The sequence below is a fragment of the Strix aluco genome, chromosome 30 (genome assembly GCF_031877795.1).
Source record: "Strix aluco isolate bStrAlu1 chromosome 30, bStrAlu1.hap1, whole genome shotgun sequence".
NCBI classification, from domain to species: Eukaryota; Metazoa; Chordata; class Aves; order Strigiformes; family Strigidae; genus Strix; species Strix aluco.
This window is the reverse complement of record NC_133960.1, coordinates 1,684,882-1,703,186: the sequence shown is the minus strand read 5'-3', so window position 1 is coordinate 1,703,186 and position 18,305 is coordinate 1,684,882. Positions and strand designations below refer to the sequence as shown.

The 18,305-nt window shown below is 41.0% G+C and overlaps 4 protein-coding genes across 4 annotated transcripts; 1 reads left to right on the top strand and 3 right to left on the bottom strand.

The window, feature by feature from the left end:
- The first annotated feature begins 2,211 nt into the window (after positions 1–2,211).
- On the top strand, positions 2,212–2,937 carry LOC141916560 (uncharacterized). The gene is made up of 2 exons (XM_074809191.1): positions 2,212–2,683; positions 2,720–2,937. The coding sequence occupies exons 1-2, from the start codon at positions 2,212–2,214 to the stop codon at positions 2,935–2,937; spliced, it is 690 nt and encodes a 229-aa protein (XP_074665292.1).
- A 330-nt stretch (positions 2,938–3,267) lies between these two features.
- On the bottom strand, positions 3,268–6,075 carry LOC141916747 (uncharacterized). Its single transcript, XM_074809504.1, is given in 6 exon segments — positions 3,268–3,394; positions 3,645–3,729; positions 4,460–4,796; positions 4,998–5,122; positions 5,978–6,017; positions 6,019–6,075. Coding segments are annotated over 6 exon segments (771 nt in total).
- A 5,376-nt stretch (positions 6,076–11,451) lies between these two features.
- LOC141916573 (feather keratin 1-like) lies at positions 11,452–13,370 on the bottom strand. Its single transcript, XM_074809214.1, has 2 exons — positions 13,087–13,370; positions 11,452–11,823 (listed from the first exon to the last, which is right to left on the bottom strand). The coding sequence occupies exon 2, from the start codon at positions 11,800–11,802 to the stop codon at positions 11,452–11,454; it is 351 nt and encodes a 116-aa protein (XP_074665315.1). The 5' UTR covers positions 11,803–11,823; positions 13,087–13,370.
- A 4,555-nt stretch (positions 13,371–17,925) lies between these two features.
- LOC141916719 (feather keratin 4-like) lies at positions 17,926–18,267 on the bottom strand. Its single transcript, XM_074809475.1, has one exon. The coding sequence runs from the start codon at positions 18,265–18,267 to the stop codon at positions 17,926–17,928; it is 342 nt and encodes a 113-aa protein (XP_074665576.1).
- Between the last annotated feature and the right edge of the window lie 38 nt (positions 18,268–18,305).

Here is an 18,305-nt window from a genome sequence, read left to right as displayed (position 1 = left end):
CCAAATGTTTCAAAATTTAATTTGATACCTCTGCTTTTAGAAGTTCTGTTAAAACACGTTTAAAATCAATCCCAATTTTCTTCCCCCCCACCCCACCTTGAAGTACTGACCATTTAACAAAAAGTGGGAAATTAATAAAATAGTATTAAAAAAGATATATTTTAAGGGGGTAAGTCTGCAGCATCATACAGTTATTTGCAAATCTGTTGGGTTTTAATTTTACAATATTACAAAAGATAGGCTATAAACTACCTTTAAATTGTAAGATAGGTGTGCCTTTGAAGTGTCATCAGGATTTGCTGATAATAATGAGAGGCACCTGGAAGATAATGACTTTAAGCTGCTTCACAAATACTCGTTAATACTTAGTGCTTGCAATTTCTGTTATTATCATATTAAATTAAGACGGGCAGGATTTAGAAGCTCCCTTGTTATGAAACAGTATCATTTAAAAATATGCCAACCAATGTCAAATCCTTTTGATTCCCTAACCAGACTGTGATTTATAACTTCAATGCCTGAAATTATTTGATTTTCATTCATGATATCAAGTTCTTCTTTTTACCAAGTATTAATCTGTTTGGGGAGATTATGACATGTTCATGCAATGGACTATAGATAGTAGCTTCATCTCCCTTTATGTGCCAGTATTTTGCTAATATATCTAAAATGTCTATTGCCTTAAATTCAGTGGTGGGGAAGAGCCTCATTACAAATTACCTGAATTTTCAGGCTTAACTGGCTATTTGTCCATGTCCTGAAAAACAAGGGGTCTTAAATTAAATCTCTACTCTTAGACTTTCCAGACCACTTGCTCTCACCTCTAAATGACTCCATCTCTTATGCATGAAGTTGTACCTAATTACACAAAGCACTTCATTCACGCATCTCTAAATCGTGTGCTGATAGTTGCGTGTTTGTGGTACAACACATCAAATATGAATTTTTAGTGGGTGTTTGTAAAGTCTCTTATCATTCCTAGGAGGATCTGTAATATCTTTGAAGTGTCACTGCCTCAGTGACATTCCAAAGACAGCAGTAAAAATAAGAATGGAATCCACCTTATAATTCATGAGTCATTAATGATATTTTATCTGCTAATACAGATGTCAAAAGCCCCATGTTTCTAAACCAAATGTAGATACATGAAATTCTCCTTCTTTCTATTACCTCTCTCCCTCTTTTTATCCAGCTTGCATGTATTTTCATACATATTCACTTAAATGGCACTTTTCTTAAAAGACAGATAAATTTAATTGATCCTTTCTCATCCACTCTAAAAATAACAGATGCCCCAGTGCTGGTGCTGGCTATTAGAAGTCTGAAGGAACTCGTCATTCACCAGACCAATGCCCACAGGTTGGTACCAACATTGTATCACACCTGGTTTTGAAGGTGGGGAGTGGCAGTGCAAAGCAAGCAAAATTAAATCCCTCGATGGGAAGGTTGTTTGGTTACTATGTAGGACCTGAGGCACAAAGGGTGTTTCATATCTGTAAACAGTTTGAGAAATGTATAAAAGCTGTCTCTACTCCAAGCCTCTCTATCCATATCTCCTGGCTTATTCTCCTCAGTGAACAAGGTAAGTCTGATTTGGCTCAATCCTTCTCAAGTTTTTTTCTGTTGATGCTAAATTCTACATGATGTTATGGATTGGTGGGTTAGAGAACTGCCGGTGTCAGAAGGTGTTATCCTTAGAACAAAATGGGAAGTTTTTCTATGCTACTTTGAATAAACATTTCCCAGGCATTTTAGTTCCAATTCAGAATCTACATGCATTATACAATTTAAAAATAACAGAGTGATCGCAGTAGCTACCACCTTGTGGTAGTATTTGTCCCATACAGGTAAATATTCCTATTTGGAAGTTGAGTGCTACTGGGGAACCAGTATGAAACTATAGAAATACCTGGGCTATATCTGACACTTCTTTTCTTAACTTGCTGTGAATATATTTATTCAAGATTCACCATGCATGACACTAGACGTCTGCAGCTGTGCATGACATCTAGGAGATCTTGACAGTAAACAGAATCTAGAATAGGATTTATGTGACCAGATGTAGGTATACTTCACAAGGTAATGAATACTGGGCTGTCACAATTTTCACTGACTTTAAGCAAGCACAGGCGTCTAGAGTCAGGTAACAATTTCTGCATCTGAAACCTGTTTACTGCTGTGCATTGCAGACTCACAGCCATCACAAGAAGGATGTCCTCCTACAGTGAGTCCTGCAGACCCTGCGAAGTGACCTGCCCTCAGCCGATTGCTGAGAGCTACAATGAGCCATGTGTGCAGCAATGCCCCGACTCCAGAGCTGTGATCTTCCCTCCACCAGCTGTGGTGACAATCCCAGGCCCCATACTGAGCTCTTTTCCTCAGGAGAGCGTTGTGGGGTCGTCAGGCCCAGCCTGGCTGGGGCGTTCCTTCAGTTCCCGAAGCTCCCAGGGCTATGGGGGCTCCTTTGGTTTGGGAGGCTATGGGGCCTATGGGAGCTCCCTGGGTTTGGGGGGTTTGACTGGCTATGGGGGCTCAAGTGGCTATGGGAGCTCCTCTGGTTTGGGGGGCTATAGGGGTTACGGGAGCTCTCTGGGTTTGGGGGGCTCCCAAGGCTATGGGAGCTCCTTTGGTTTGGGGGGCTACGGCAGCTCCCTGGGCTTTGGGGGCTCAAGTGGCTATGGGGGTTCCCGTGGCTATGGGGGCTCCTTTGGCTTGGGAGGTTACGGGGGCTCACTTGGGTATGGCCGTTGCCTAGGTTATGGAGATGACACGGGCTACGGGGTCTCCCTGGGCTATGGGGGCCAACATGGGTCCAGTGGCTTTGGCAATTGTGGCAGGTCCTACAGCTCTGGCTTCTCCTCCTGTGGCACGGGGTATTACCTCCCTGGAGCTCAGAGGTGGGGCAGGTCCCGCCGCGGGAGCTGTGGGGCTTTCTGAAGTCCCCAGGATGGTGCCCAGAACCAGCAACAGCCCTGAAGCCAGGACCATGGCAAAAGGACATGGAGCAAGAGCAATGGGGACGAGCAGCATGCATCAGCTGTCCTGGCATGGGGACAGGAGGTGGCTGTGTGTGCCCAGCAGCACACTACCCTGTGCCCCTGCGTGCCCTGGCTGCATGGCTCAGCGTCGGTATCCCCTGCATCCCTCCATCACCCTGGCTGTCCCCTGGGTCCTGAGCGGGGCACTGGTACCAGAGCGTGACACCCGCATCATGCCTTTCTCCTTGTATTGACTTGATTTTCTGTAATTGGCTGCTCTGCTTCTCTTTCACATTAAAACCCCACGGTGTTGCACAAGAACCTCTCTGGTTTTCATTTGTTCCTTTAGCCTCCTCTTGGAGCAAAACTCCATCTGCTCTGTTAACTTATCAAAGAATCTGCGCTGCTCAATCTCTCTTTAAGATGTGGAATGAAAGTTTAATTGGGATCCTTAAGGCATCAACAGCACTGTGTTAATGAATGTTTGTTTAGCAATTTAGCAGTCATTATCTTCTCCAAGGTTCAGAACAGGCAGGGTAATTGTTATTGCTGTGAGTATTTCTGGTGACACCCCAAAGGCCCCCCAATCACCACATAATTTAACAACCAATTAAGACATAATTGCAGCATTCCTAAACTAACAAGCCAACAAAGGAAGAATCATACATAATTTTTTTCTTTAATTTGAATTTTAAATGTTCTTCCTGATATTTACTGCCATCTTTGTTAATGGCAAAATCTTCTTCATAATCTAAAATATGAGTGTGAAAATAATACCAGAGATTTCTGAGATTTTATGAGCTCCAAGGAAGTGGAATACCAAACAACAAAATGATGTATTGCCTGTAAGACAACGTTAGTTTTCCCACCTCTTTCCCCCCATGGATTGTTAGCCAGGAATGATTATTTCATATTGTACTTAAAGATGTCTGACTAAGGGAAAATACACCCTGTCAAAAAAGGGGTATTACTCATTACTTACATTTATTTATGATTACTTCCTTACTAATTGGTATGGCATGATTTAAAGGAAGATCTGCCTGGTACTTACAATTTATGCACAGGCAAATTTCCCCCAGAGAAGGCTCCAAAGAGGAAGAGAGAGGAAGAACATTGCAAGACACATATTATGATGCGCCATAAATTTAATGAAAAGTAGAATTTTAAAAAACATACAGCATAAGAAAGCAGTAGGGTTGAACAAGGATAAAACTAATCATCCATTTCAAGGCAATGCTTTACAGCTGGACACCCAACTCCTACATGCAACAATACAAGTTACATTTTTCACCTCATTGATAACAGAGAAAGGCATTAAATCAGAAATGCCAAGCTCCTGCAGTCCTATTAGCTTAGGGAAAAGCTGAGGGTGGTCAGCAAGCATATGGCCATGGTCATCAACTCAGTCGTGCATCCGGATCACGCTTTTAAGCTTCTGGTTTTTCCTTTGTGGTTTTTCCCCGAGGCTTATCATGGCCCACACCGGTTGTAACGACGGTAGGACCTCCCATAGAGGCCACCTAGACCTGAATATCCAAGGCTCCCGAGTCCCAAGGAGCTGCCAGAGGAGATAGGGACCCCCCCAGCACTGAGAGCATCCCCTACAGCTGCAGATGCTGAGGATCCCACTGTGGTATTTTGTGGGAAGGAGCTGAGGATGGGGCCGGGCAGGGTCACCACCACGGGAGAGGGCTGGATCACGTACGTCGAGTCCTGGCACTGCCTGACGCAGGGCTCATTGCAGCTGTTTGCCAGTGGGGTTGGGCCACAGCTGGTGGGAGGACACAGGTCGTAGCAGGACATGGCTGTGAGATGGAACTAAGTCTGAAACACAGGGGAGAAAGTAAGTACAAGAAAAGAGTTGTAGTTATGTTATTAAGCTGCTAAGATGATGGAAAGTGCAAGAAACTAGAGACTATGTGGAGAATGGAATAATGTATTCGTGTTAGGTTGAAAGGATACTTCAGTGAAACCCAAACTCCTCTGTGCTACAGAGGACAGCTCAAGGGGTAGCTCTACCTGCTCCTGAGTAGTCTTTGATAGCTCATTTCTCACAACAGTCCTCCAGAATTTGTGCAGTCCTGCAATATGTGGGAAGCGAGGGACAAGCCTTAAGATCTCCTGCATGATACGGCTAGGAGAAACTTCACCCACAACAGAGGGAAGAATTAAAAATTCCTCATCAGGTAGAAGCTGCTGAACATAACTTGATAATGTGACACCTGTGAAAGGGAGATTTTATCCTCCCCACAGATGGGCTTGTCTCTTAAACAGCAAAAGAATAAATATTCTGCCTAAATCTTATTTAATCATTCCTCTTTCTTTGTGCTTATTTTCTCTTACATCAGTCTTACAGAGAAAGCAACTTTCTGTCTGTTTCTGAAGGCAGGGGGGAATAGAAGTTGACAGTGTCCAAAATCATTTGATAAGCAAATAGAACAGGTGGAAGCTTTACTATTGATTTTTCAGTTACAGGTTACTGAGGTGCTGCAACGGAGATCTAGTGCTAAAGTATTTAGAGCATTTTAGAAGGAGGTAATTCAAATATTTCTGGTCTCAAAGTGCTTAAGAAGGATTATTTTCATGGTAGCTGGTGCAAGAAGAGATATACTTTCAGTATTGTTCAGCACGCTTCTGAAAATTTGAGCCCGTTTACTTATCTATCTATAGAAAAAGCTCCAAGAAAGCCAAACGCTCTGTACAGATTCTCCACATCCACTTCTAGTTGCTGAGCAATTCACATGCAGAGATTCAAACATCTTGGAACCGAATGATCCAGTGACACAAATGAAAAATTAGTCTGAAGTCCTGTGTCCAGAAATTGCCACCCTTCAAAGAACAGCTACCCTCTTTTAGAGAAAGAGCTGCTTGCAGGTCTCCCACACACACTGATAAGCAACATAAAGCTTAGACCGCTATAGACAAGAGAGTGTAAAAATAAAATATGATGAAGGCAACAATTCAGGACACTGAAAGATAGTAAGCAGATTCAGACTTACCCTTTTCGCCAAGGAGAATAAAGCAGAAGTGGATGGCAGCAACTCTCACTGTGCTGGCTTTTATACTGTGTCCTAGAGCGCCTGAGGACTTGAGACATACTTTGTGCATGTAGCTATTTGCCAGCCAATTGCTAAAGACTTCTTGTATGCAAAATATTCCCAGCTGATGATTTACTTTTTCCTCACTGTTTGTATTTATTGGCTTGATTTAATTTCCTCACCATAACATATGCATTCCACTATAGAGGTTTCTTTTATCTTAAAATCTTATGAGCCCAGCTAATTCCTGGTCAGATCAACTGGTTCATCTGAGTTGAGTTACTAAAGAAATTATTTTGCATCCTAAGGGCAATATATGCAATTTACATCATTTGACTGAGATGAATATATATATATATTAAGAAAGACACATGCCAACTCCCCTGTGAAATCCCCCTTCCCTCTTCATGGAGAACATAAGTTTTTGACACATCTCACTCTGAAAAGGCCAGAAGTTACTACTTCTGACTCTGAATTGAACTGTAGGTTTACCAAATTCCTCTCAAACAGCCAGACAGTTGCACAAACTCAAAAAATAAAATGGTTACAGAAAGCACTTAGCAGAGCTGATTACACTTTACCAGTCTCTAAGGTACTTATTGGGAAATAGATTATTTGAAGGAACATACTGTTTTACTTTCTTGACTCAGGAGACAGGATGAAAGAGTATCAACAGTCTGATCTATTCATTTAGTATTAAACTACTACATTTCCATGAAGGAATTTGAGACACAGCTCTTCAATTTGGGAACTGTCAAAGTCCTTAATCTAAGGAGTAAGGAGTCTACAGTTTTAGCTTTCTTCCTACATCAAACTCCAGGAAAACAATTCAGGTCAGATTGAGGATGCATGTGAATTTTAGGCTAGTCAGAGACACTGGCACTCAAAGTCTTGCACAAGCTTACCTATGGGGTCATCAAAGACGCCAAACAGTTTTACATTTGCCATTGAACTATTATTTTCCCCTACTGTCTCTTGCACTATTATACAAAATTAGACTCCAAATTAATGGTAGCTACTCAGAGAAGTTTATAATCTTGTTCTTTTTTCCTCTTTTGAAAGCAAATAATGTTGACTTCATTTTCATGGTCTTAAAGAACACTGCAATGCGCAACAATTCAATTTCTTTTTCAAAGACAATTTCTAGATTAAAAAGTAATTGCATACAATGTATAAGCAAACTGTAGGGAAGGGATCAGTATTCCAATCTCTCCTCTTCTAATGTTTAAATCACTTAGCTAGAGACATGCAAATTATCTCTGAACTGTGAGTATCTTCATGAAGATCTCCTGGGAAATAAATGCTGATTGTACACTTCTGAGGAACAAAAGTCTTCAAAGTTCACAACATATTTTCATCAATGGCTCAGACACACAAATAATGCATTATCAGAAGATGTGAAGGTATGCGACACTATTTGAACATGATCAGTGTTTAAAGTTTGTGACCAGGATTACTAATGAATTTCACAAACTTCTTCACATTACATGGTGTCACAAACTGGAGTCCTTCCATTTTTTACTTAAAATACAAATAAATATTTGCACAAAGTCACATGTTAAAAACTGCATTCCAATCGTCAGTCACTGGATGTCCTCGGGTATATGATGACCCCCATCAGTGACATTACCGACTGAAACTCTCTATCCCTTGAGATTCATCAGTCTTTTCCCAATGCTCTTACCAATACATGCACACAGACATACTACTGCAATATCAAAATATTAAAAAACATATGCCTTTATAGCAATAACTATCAATTTACCATAAGAGAAGCATGTCATTTGGAAAACAAAGTCATCAAAAGGTATAGTGATGATAAAAAGAATCACAAGTCCTCTCCTGAAGGTGGTCATATGTCAAGTCAGCCCGGCTGGCTCAAGCTCCTCATCCCAGGAGCTGAAAGCTTTGGGATGTTGCTCTTTGGAATATTACAAAGAGTAGTGATTTGAAATCTTACAGTCACTTATCAGGGATGAAATTGCACACTCAGGACTTAAATTAGAAGCTTTTGCTGTGACAGCAGGTGGTACTCCCATGGGCCAGTGTGACCAAAATGCTAAAGAGCAGACAAATTTCCTAATCAAATTGAATTTTGACTCATCCACATTTTGGGAAGGTGGAGTCAGTATAATGGAGCCAGGCATATTTAGTGGATGCAAATGAAAAAGATGAAAGAGACACCATGGATCGTGGTTTTCATCCAATGCCAGGATCAGCCCATGCAATAAACATAAACAGTAAACAAAACAATTTTACTAGTGGGAACCCAGCCATATGCAAAAAAAAACCCCAAAATTAATGCAGGAACTGGTTACTAAATGTACAAGAATGTCTCAGATCCTCCAGGCAGCCTGAGAAAGCTATAAAGGCTCTTGCTCTTCAGAGCCTTCCTGCCTCGTCCCTTATCCCTATATGCACAGAAGATGATACAATTCTGGTTTCGGCTTTGCAAAACTTGGTATTGAAATATATTTTCACTGGCAGCAGTAGAAAATAGTTAGTGTCCCACAAAAACAGCTCACGTTATTTTTTCTATGGGACCAACTTATTCCAGCTATTGAGTGATAGATATTAACAGATGCAAGTTTATAAATTGAGAAAGAGAAGACACAGAGGGTTCTTTTGTTCAGAGCATGTGTACTCTACCATGTACTGTTTTATATGCTGCTGTTTTATTGTCTAATACTATGTGTTATGGCACCCATATCACCCGATTATGTAGACCCCCAGTCCAACACGGTATGTTGTTTCCAAAACAAACACAATAACAACTTGAAAGACAACACCTGAGCTTGTCTTGCCTAGAAAAGTTTCTCTGTAACATGATAATCTAGCTCATATTCTGCAGCAGTGAATAAAACACTTTCTGATTAAATACAAAACCAAACAAAGAAAGCTTTTACTTTAAGACTGTGCTATGTTTGTTGCTGCAAAAAGTTTTAACCCAAAGACAGCAGTTTGGGACAATAAATAAGGGAGGCAATTATGCTTGAGGATTGTTTTTGCTTTTTGTTTTAAAGAAGTGAGCTGCATACCTGAGCTGTCTGCTACAATGTCCGAATGCCTGAAGGAAAGATCCCAACTTTGGAAAGGGTGTACATGCACAGAGGCTACCTCTATGGAGAGGTTTGGTGCAGCTGATTAGAAGAAAGCTTAACAGAAAATTGTAGGAGGGGATTGCAAGTGTAGGCAAATATCCTTTGCCATGAGAAATGTAATTATCTATTTGTCCACCGGAATATGTTAAAGATACCTTCACTGCAGTGCCTCAGCCATAACTCTTTCCAGCCATATTGATACTGTGAAATTGTCTTCTCTGCTGCGTTAGATACGCAGGTTGACCTCCATAAGAGAAACCTGTTTTGCAACAACTACAAAGGAATGATGACTTCTTTGGAATGCATCCTCTTTGATCAAGCAATAGCTTCAGCTGAGACGGCAAAAAATATATTACACATTTAATTCAGACCAGCCTTCTGCTGTATTATAATATCAAACTGCTAACTTTCCATTCTCTTTTGTTGTTTATTAAGAAAACCTACTCCTTAAAAATTATTAATTCTTTCAGGGAACTGATGTATCTCCTTTAATTTAGCTCTGCTAATGACTGTAGTCAATATAACTTTGTCAACCTTTTTCTCTGGCTTTAATTACAGTTCAACATCAGTCTGTACAGACACAGACAAAGACTCCAAGCAAGAAATTACACAGATATCAGGCTGTGAGTTGTATGGGCTGACAGGACATTGAATCATCCAGAACCTTCAGGTAGAGTTTTTCAAACGTGCTTCCTTTAGGGACCAAAGCTCCCAGCCTCTAAAAACCGACTTTGTTACAACACAGATGATCAAGCTAGAACAAAGCAATGCCCAATAAAGTTCAGATCTACTAGACACAACAGATAGGAATCGGTTTATAAAGACACACTAAGAAAGGCTTAGAACTTAGAGCGCTTTCATCTCTTTCTCCCAGACATGTTTCCAAGCCAGCAAAAGTCAAAGGCTAATTCCCTTGCAAAAACATCACATAGCCCTCCCTTCCTCCCCTCTGAGACTCACCAGGGCCTGATGTCAGCTGCCAAGAGGTGCTGCACCCACCAGAAAGCTCTGGGCTGCACTCAAAGGGGTGCACTAGCTTGCTGCCTCTCTCCCACCACCTCTGCCCTGAGCAAGTTCAGCTGCCCCAGGAAAAGCATCATTTTTCCCTTCTTTTAAAGGGATCTTCCTACATATCACAGATAGGATAAAGCAAGCCACAATGTTCTTCCAGGTAATAGCACATATATCCTATTTGTGCAGTAAGCTGAGAACAGATGAGTGGAGGTAGCACTTCAGAAAAAGGTTTATCCCTATAATTTCTAGTATTCCTCACACCCCTGGAGATTTTCCTGCTGCATCCCTCTGTCCTCTTTTCCATGTAGATACTCTTGTCTACTACATCTATGGAAGGATAAGAAGAAACAGTATTCCTCTCAGTGAGCTTTTCCCTGAAATTAGGCTATTCCACTTCTCATTGAAGGGAAGGTAATACACCTTCTCAGATCAGCCTATTGCCCCAGTCAAAGACTCCCTCTTAAAAGACACCCATCTCACAACATTTTCTTATAAGAGAGCAATATTATATCTGTTAAAGGGCCTTTTTCCATCTCCATGGTAAAGGGTCTTTAAAGGGTAAACAGAAGCAGCTCCCTGCTTATCCCTTAATATTTCCTGCTTATGCAACAACAGGAGACACGCCCATTGCAGGTGAACATCATCTCTCTAGCCTTTGAGGAATTCTCTGAGGCTTGATTTACCATGTATAGACAAAGATAAACTTTTTACACAACTGCAACTAGACTCATTCTCCTTTGGCAATTGACATGAAGTTATTTGCACGGTGTTTTCTGGAACTAATGACTTGCAAAGGGACCAGTTTCACCACAGACAAGATGGAAAAGGGGCTGGGAGAGTCAAGAAGTACAGGCAGACTCGGAGTATGATGCAACACAAATTTAATGAGGCTGAGGAATGGAAGGAAGCAATGTAAAGTGTAAGGAACACATTTCCATGGTCCACTAAGGACAGTACCCACTCATCCCTCTCATAATAACACACTCAGCAAAATGAGATCTTCCTTCTTCATTAAGTGGACTGTACTGATTCAGCCATGCAGAACAATTTCTAATAATTACATATTTTACCTAGTCATTGTCAAATACAAAAAAAAAAGCATAAGAGAACAAGACATTTGATCAGAAATATAAAGTAAAGCATAACAAAATTAAGACAAGCAAAGGCCTGATTTTAGGAGATGCCAGGCTCCCACAGCTTCAGTAACTTCAGGTTGTGGGTGTCTAACATCAATTCTGAAAACCATGGCCATGAGCTCAGTCCTGCGTCGGGTTGTGCTTCAGCATTCCTGGTCATTTCTTCCTGCTTGTTCCTTACACTTTAGCACGGCCCATAGAAGCCACTGCGGTAGGTGTTGTAGCGACGGTAGGGCCGGCTGTACCCACTGCCCAGGCCTGGATAGCCAAAGCTCCCAAATCCCAAGGAGCTGCCAGAGGAGATGGGGACCCCTCCAGCACTGAGAGCACTCCCAACAGCTGCAGATGCTGAGGATCCCACAGCGGTGTTCTGGGGGAAGGAGCTGAGGATGGGTCCGGGCAGGGTCACCACCACAGGAGAGGGCTGGATCACCACTGTTGAGTCCTGGCACTGCCTGACACAGGGCTCGTTGCAGCTGTTGGCAAGTGGGGTTGGGCCACAGGGGGTGGGAGGACACAGGTCATAGCAAGACATGTCTGTGGGGTGGAGGTAAATCTGAAACACACATACAATTAAATTAAATTTCAATTCTTGCAATAGAAGAATTTAAAGAAAACTCTATTTGCATAACTGAAATTCCCTCATAAGGGGAGATTTTAACAAAATAACAAGAGATTCCATGGGAGCAGGACATTTTTCACCAGATCCAGAGGAAGAACTTTGAAAACAGAGTTGAGCTTGCCTTTTCTTTAAGGAGACTACTAGGGAAAGTAACGCTGGTGCCTCTCCATTGGTAACTTACCCTGAAGCCTCTGTGGTTAGTCAACTCACCCAGGAAACAGGGTGCATGCTGGTGCTGAAAGCCTCTTCATTCACGTTGCAGAGGGTGTCCTAACCACATGGTCATAACACTACCCTTGGGAAAAGGTATTTTCAACATTTTCCCTTGCAGTTGCGGCTGCACACAGGAAAATTCTTAGGGCTCTGCGTGTCCTAGAGAAATGGAGGTTGACTCTGTAGCCTTCAGAAGAAGGTGCTTTGCTGGGACAGGTAAGACTTGGTTTGTTATTCCTGATCCAAGGCTTGCTTCTTTGCTAAAGAGTCAATGATGACGAACAACCTACCTAATGTTAATACAGCAAATAACCTTTCCCATTTCACTTCTGTCATGTCCTCTCATGCATGTTCCCTCTTGGACGTCCCTTCTTCCAATTTTAGAAAGTGGGAAATAGAAGCTTAAGCACTTAAAATTTGTTCAATAAGAAAAGGAAGGACAGGCAGCTGAACTCAGGAACACTCCTATTTTTGTGTAGTGTTATTAATATTGAAATCATCATCAGATCTGAGAAGCTACATTGCAAATCTGCCCACCATTGTTTGGAGGATGGAGAAGCAACCGGGTAAAGGTCACTCCTTGCCTGCAGAAGAACTATGTATTGAGTTTCAAATGCAGGCATGGACTGATGATTTCTTTTTATGTGGAGAGCTGGAGACCCAGGACTGTCAGTGTTGGCCAGTATCCCTGTGTTCTTCTAATCTTCTGGTGTTAGCTGAATTTTCCACAGACAGCACACTACTCTGCGCAGACCCAAGAATTCACTACAGATATTTTATATTCAGCTGCAGGACCTGAAAACTTTCCATTCAATGATTTTTATAACTGACCACCAACAGAAAATTCTCCTTGTTCATATGAAAGCCCCTTCCTCTCTCAGAGAAAAAAAGCAGAAGGTACTACAACATTAGTGAGGAAAAGCTACAAAATCATCAAGGCAACAGTTCAACATATAAAGAAAGAATAAATGGGTTCAGACTTACCTTATTCACCAAGGCAAAGAAGGTAAGAGAAATGGATAGAAGAGCCTTGAGTTGCTCAGGTTTTTATACTGAGTCCCAAGTTGCCTGACAACTTGGGACATTCTTTGTGCATGAAGTTATTTATGAGCCACTACTGATTACACATTTTTTTTCCTCAGTATTTGTGTTTATTACTGCTTCACTTCCTTATCTTGTGGCATGTATATCTGACCACAAGTTTCTTTCATCTTAAAATATTCTGGGCCAAGTTAATTTCTGGAAACACTAGAATGATTAATTCAGATTTATTCTGCCTTCAAAACCCTTTTGGATCTGCCTGGTGCCATTAAAGGAGATTAAGCATAATTTACATAATGCAGTCCCTTGTACCCTTCTCTGCAAGGTAAATAGTGTTGGAAATCATGAGGAATTTCAGCTTTTGGAATTCAATCCATGAGCACTTGTAGTTTGGGGATTCAAGCTGCTTTTAGGAAAAAAAGAGACTGATTTTTTAGAAAATGGCCGGGAATACACACACAATTTTCACCCAACTCCAGCCCCACAATGAGAGAAGAAGCACAAATACTGTTAAAAGGGAAAGACACTGAAGAACCCTGTGAGAGTCATGAGGAACTGAAAAGTGTTATGGCTGGGTACAAAGGCTGAGTTATAACTAGAAGAACACTTAAGATACTGCTTCTTTGACATGGAAGAAGAAACAAAAAAGAGTATTAGAAGTCCAATCTAATGACATAATAGCAAATGATAGCACTCCTGTGGAAGAGGATGAAGGACAAATCTTATTAATACAAGATCTTTCCTGGCTGTCTCTAATTCTGGGCCTGATCCCTTCAGAGGCCTTTATCTAAAGAATGCACAAATCCACTTTTATTCTTATCTCATACCTCAAAACATCAACAATTTAGGTTAACTTCCACATGCATAAATATGTTGCATTGCTTGACGATATTTATTCTCAAGGAAGAGTTCTGCAAAAGATAAAGCTTTACAAAATTCAACTGTGGGGGCAGAAGAAGTATCGTAGAATAATTCTCCCTTTCCTATTGCAGCATTCATTTCTCCAGATGTCCCTGCAGTGTCTGGTACAGATGTGTTATAGACCAATGGTAGCCAGTTGGAGAAGTGTCAAAAGTATATAAAGTTTCAATAATTTCTTCACTTGCAGTCAGTTTTTCTGTCACTTTGCAGCAGTCTTTGGATTGCACAATGAAGTTGAGCTGCTTCTGGGGGGGGGGGGGGGGGGGGCCTTACAGGATAGATAATAAAGGGGTTAAATACATAAGCAATCCTAGACACAGAGATTAGTACTCAGGATTTTGCTCTCCTAGCACTTCAACTACTGAGACATGTAAATCAACTCTAAATTAGGATTGTCTTTGTGAAGATCCCCTGGGAACAGAAACTTGTTTGGCTTGGTCATAGGTTCCTGAGAACTTCAAAGTTTATCAGAAGTTATTATTAAAGTGCTAGGCATGCAAAGTATCATATTATGTACAAATTTAAAATACATGACCCATATTTGAATTCCCATATCTCTTCTGCAATAATATATTATTAAGATTTAGGAGTGTGGGTCAGTCATTGGGTTCTAAAATTTGTGTCATTGTTCCTGGCTGCAGGAATTACAGCTATTTTATTTTTAATTAAAAAATAGCTCAAGGTTTGGTTTAAGCCATCTTATATTTCAATGAGATTCTCAAATAAATTTCCCTTGCTTTTTCTAACTTCACCAACCCTGTCCATTTCTCAGTACTTCTCTATATTCTAAGGGATTAACAGGCTTTTTCAAAAATAATTTCCTCTATAGAAGCTGGTGTCTAGCAACTATTTGATGAATTAATTTGCATAACAGTATCCATAGATTATTGTAATCATTTTTTTTTATTCTTCCTTCATCCAAGCTCTGTTTGGTAAACACAAAATAATTTTTAAAAAAATCACACTATGAGTTTTTAAAAAAAAGGATCTAGCAACATTTTCAGAGATATCTATAGCCTTCCTTGAAAATAGTTGCAATAATTATTGTTCTAACTCCAGCCACTTTATTGTATAGTCATAACAACTTAATTGCCTGATCTTCCAGATGAATAAAATGAGTGAATCAGAAGTTCACAGTTTTTTGGTTTTTTTTTTGTATAATCAAGGACAGACCTATATATTCAGATTATAATTAAAACTTCTTGCATAAGGTGAGAACACCCTCCTGAGACACCTGTAAGTGACTAAACATCTGAAAAAATATTCTTAATAAAAGTGGAACTGGAAGCTTACTCACAATAATCCCCATGTAATGGCTCCAGACACAAAAGTGACCCCAAAGTCTGTGCATGGAAAAAGAGACACACAGAAAATGGAAGCTTCCATGGCAAGAAGAGTGCCATCTGCAATAGACTTCAAATTGTAATTAATCAACTTATTATAAAGAAACAGATGCCTCAGAGGCTTTGAGCAGTTGAACAAATCTGTAAAAGATCTTACAACTCAGAGCCCTCCCATACCACCCCCTTCTCTCGCCACTCACAACAGTTCTGATAGATCTTGTTTTTATCTCAGCCCTCATTCTTAGCTAATTATATTAACACAGATGCTTACTGACAGCATTAGCAACAGCCTGTGTATCCTACACAGCCATCTGAAGTTCACACAATAATCTAGAGCACCTGTTTCCAGGCCACTAAGAGTGAACTCTGCTAATACCCTCATGGTATTAGCAGCTTCTGGCTTATTGCTTAGAACAGAAGATGTATTTGTAGCTTAAGGTTGTTTAGTTCAGTCAAACTGGATGCCTCTGAATGGCATTCTGTTCCTGTTGCAACCCACTACTGATTATTTGCTGTAATTTATTGTTTGGCCCAGGAAGCTGCCTGTTGGTGTTAGGCAGAGCTTGTGACTTGAACTTCACAACTTCAGCTTCTGCTGCTCAAATAGTTTCCCTGAAGGCAAAGGTGTTCAAATATAGGTAGATATGTAGTTCTCAAAATTCACACCTTAACATAGCTGTTTTCATTGCTAATGTTATTCAAATACTGTTATGAAGAACTTTAAAATGATAGAAGTTTGAGGTTTGGTTTTGCATCTTAAGCTTAAACAATTTATGTTACAATTTCCCTTTTTGTTAAAAAATAAATGTAGCTAACTACTGCATACAGATCTGTGGAGTATTTCTGCAAAGAGCCAGGTGTAGTGTGGTCGTTCTGCTGGAATTCAATGGGGAACAGTAGAAGGAAAAAACCAACAAAAACTAATTTATGCTGGAGGGAAGAAATTGTTTATTCACCAGTAACATCTGCAAAACACCACACCCAAGATGGGTGGGCTTTAGTTATTTTTCAGATGTGTTTGAATATTTATTCAAATGCAGATTTTAATTATATTTCAAATTGCAAGAGTGCAATTAGTATTTCTCTGCCCATGGCCCTATTGTGTCAGATCCACCTTCCTTGCAGAACAGTGTCTTGGTGTCACCAAGACTGATGAAGGTGTGCTTGTAATCCATCACCTCAGAGCAATGCATTGCCTATAATCGTTGGTATAAACCCTTTTCACAAGGCAATTTTTCTTTCTGACAGGGGTTACATGAGATATCACTCACCTGCATTTTGATGCATTTACATGCCAGGTCCCTGATTTATATTTACTTCCATTAGTCATTGAGGAAGGAAAAGATTACAGCCTACACATTTGGAGCTGGAGACCCAGGACTGACACACATTCATTTAAAGCCTTTCCATCCCAGGTAAGCAGAGAAGGGTTTTCATACTCAGAATAAACTTTGAAATTACACACTTTCACATGCGGTGAAAATTCAGTGTGTCATTTAACTCCACAAATGCCTGCAACCAGTGAGTGTACACAAGTACCTCTGTCAAACCCAACTAGTTCAGCACGAGCCCACGAAGATGCACACAGAGGCACCAGGAGCTCTTACAACATGAGTTACAAATCTACATTTGAGTAGCCTTAGGTTGGCATTAATTACAAAAAATATTCAATATAATTTTGAGGGGGAGCAGCTCTCCTCTTAGAGCATTCACCTCAAACCACTTTGCTCAGGCCACAGCCATCAAAAATGCTTTCTGATGAGCAAGAGGAATTCGGTAACACGCAGTTTAAGTGCATGGTCTTCCCACGGTGATGAAAGAGTTGGGGAAGGGAATGTAGCAAATCTATAGTGCTTGTAGACAAAGTGTCTACTCTGTATAGTACCTGTTTTGCTACAGTGTATCAAATTTATCTCACACAGGCCTCTACTTTGTTACAAAGTATATACCTTGTATATACAATGTTCCCAAAGCTTCCTGGCTGTAAAAAGTTTTCTTGGTGTAGAGGTCACCAGCCAAATCCTTGTTTCTAGTCAACATGAAAAAGTAGCTTTCGATTTGTAAAACAGAGGAACAGTAAGAAATGTTACAAAAAATGAGAAGCTAAAAGATTTTCAAACAAGCATGAGGAGACTTGGATTGTGATGCAGCATAACTTTAATGAGAGCAAAAAGTAGAATAAAAAAGTACAAAGTATATATCTAGGATTCAGTAAGACAAAAGCTAATATGTCTTTTTATCCTGGGTTTCTTTTCTCGGTGCTGCTGTGAACCGAGACAATAAAGCCCCATCTACAGCAACAGAAAAAAATATGTTTCATCAGAAGTACGAAGTATTCAAAGAATAAGACAAGCAAAGGTCTGATTTTAGGAGATGCCAAGCTCCCACGGCTCCATTAATTTCAGGTGGAGTTGTGGGTCTCCAACATCACTTCTGAAAACCATGGCCATGAGCTCAGTCCTGCATCGGGTCGTGCTTCAGCATTCCTGGTCATTTCTTCCTGCTTGTTCCTCACGCTTTAGCATGGCTCACTAAAGCCACTGCGGTAGGTGTTGTAGCGACGGTAGGGCCGGCTGTACCCACTGCCCAGGCCAAAGCTCCCAAATCCTGAGGAGTTGCCAGAGGAAATGGGCACTCCCTCGGAGCTCAGGGTGCTGCCCACGGCTGCAGAGGTGGAGGATCCCACAGCAGTGTTCTGGGGGAAGGAGCTGAGGATGGGTCCAGGCAGGGTCACCACCACGGGAGGGGGCTGGATCACGTACGTCGATTCCTGGCACTGCCTGACACAGGGCTCGTTGCAGCTGTTGGCAAGTGGGGTTGGGGCACAGGGGGTGGGAGGACACAGGTCATAGGAAGACATGTCTGTAGGACAGAGGGAAGTCTGAAATACAGGGAAGA

Excerpts from the sequence above, each read along its gene's own strand:
- LOC141916560 (XM_074809191.1), top strand. The coding sequence starts at position 2,212 with ATGTCCTCCTACAGTGAGTCCTGCAGACCCTGCGAAGTGACCTGCCCT. Across the intron at positions 2,684-2,719 it reads GGGCTCAAGTGGCTATGGGG|GTTACGGGGGCTCACTTGGG; the intron begins GTTCCCGTGGCT and ends TTGGCTTGGGAG.
- LOC141916573 (XM_074809214.1), bottom strand. The coding sequence starts at position 11,802 with ATGTCTTGCTATGACCTGTGTCCTCCCACCCCCTGTGGCCCAACCCCA.
- LOC141916719 (XM_074809475.1), bottom strand. The coding sequence starts at position 18,267 with ATGTCTTCCTATGACCTGTGTCCTCCCACCCCCTGTGCCCCAACCCCA.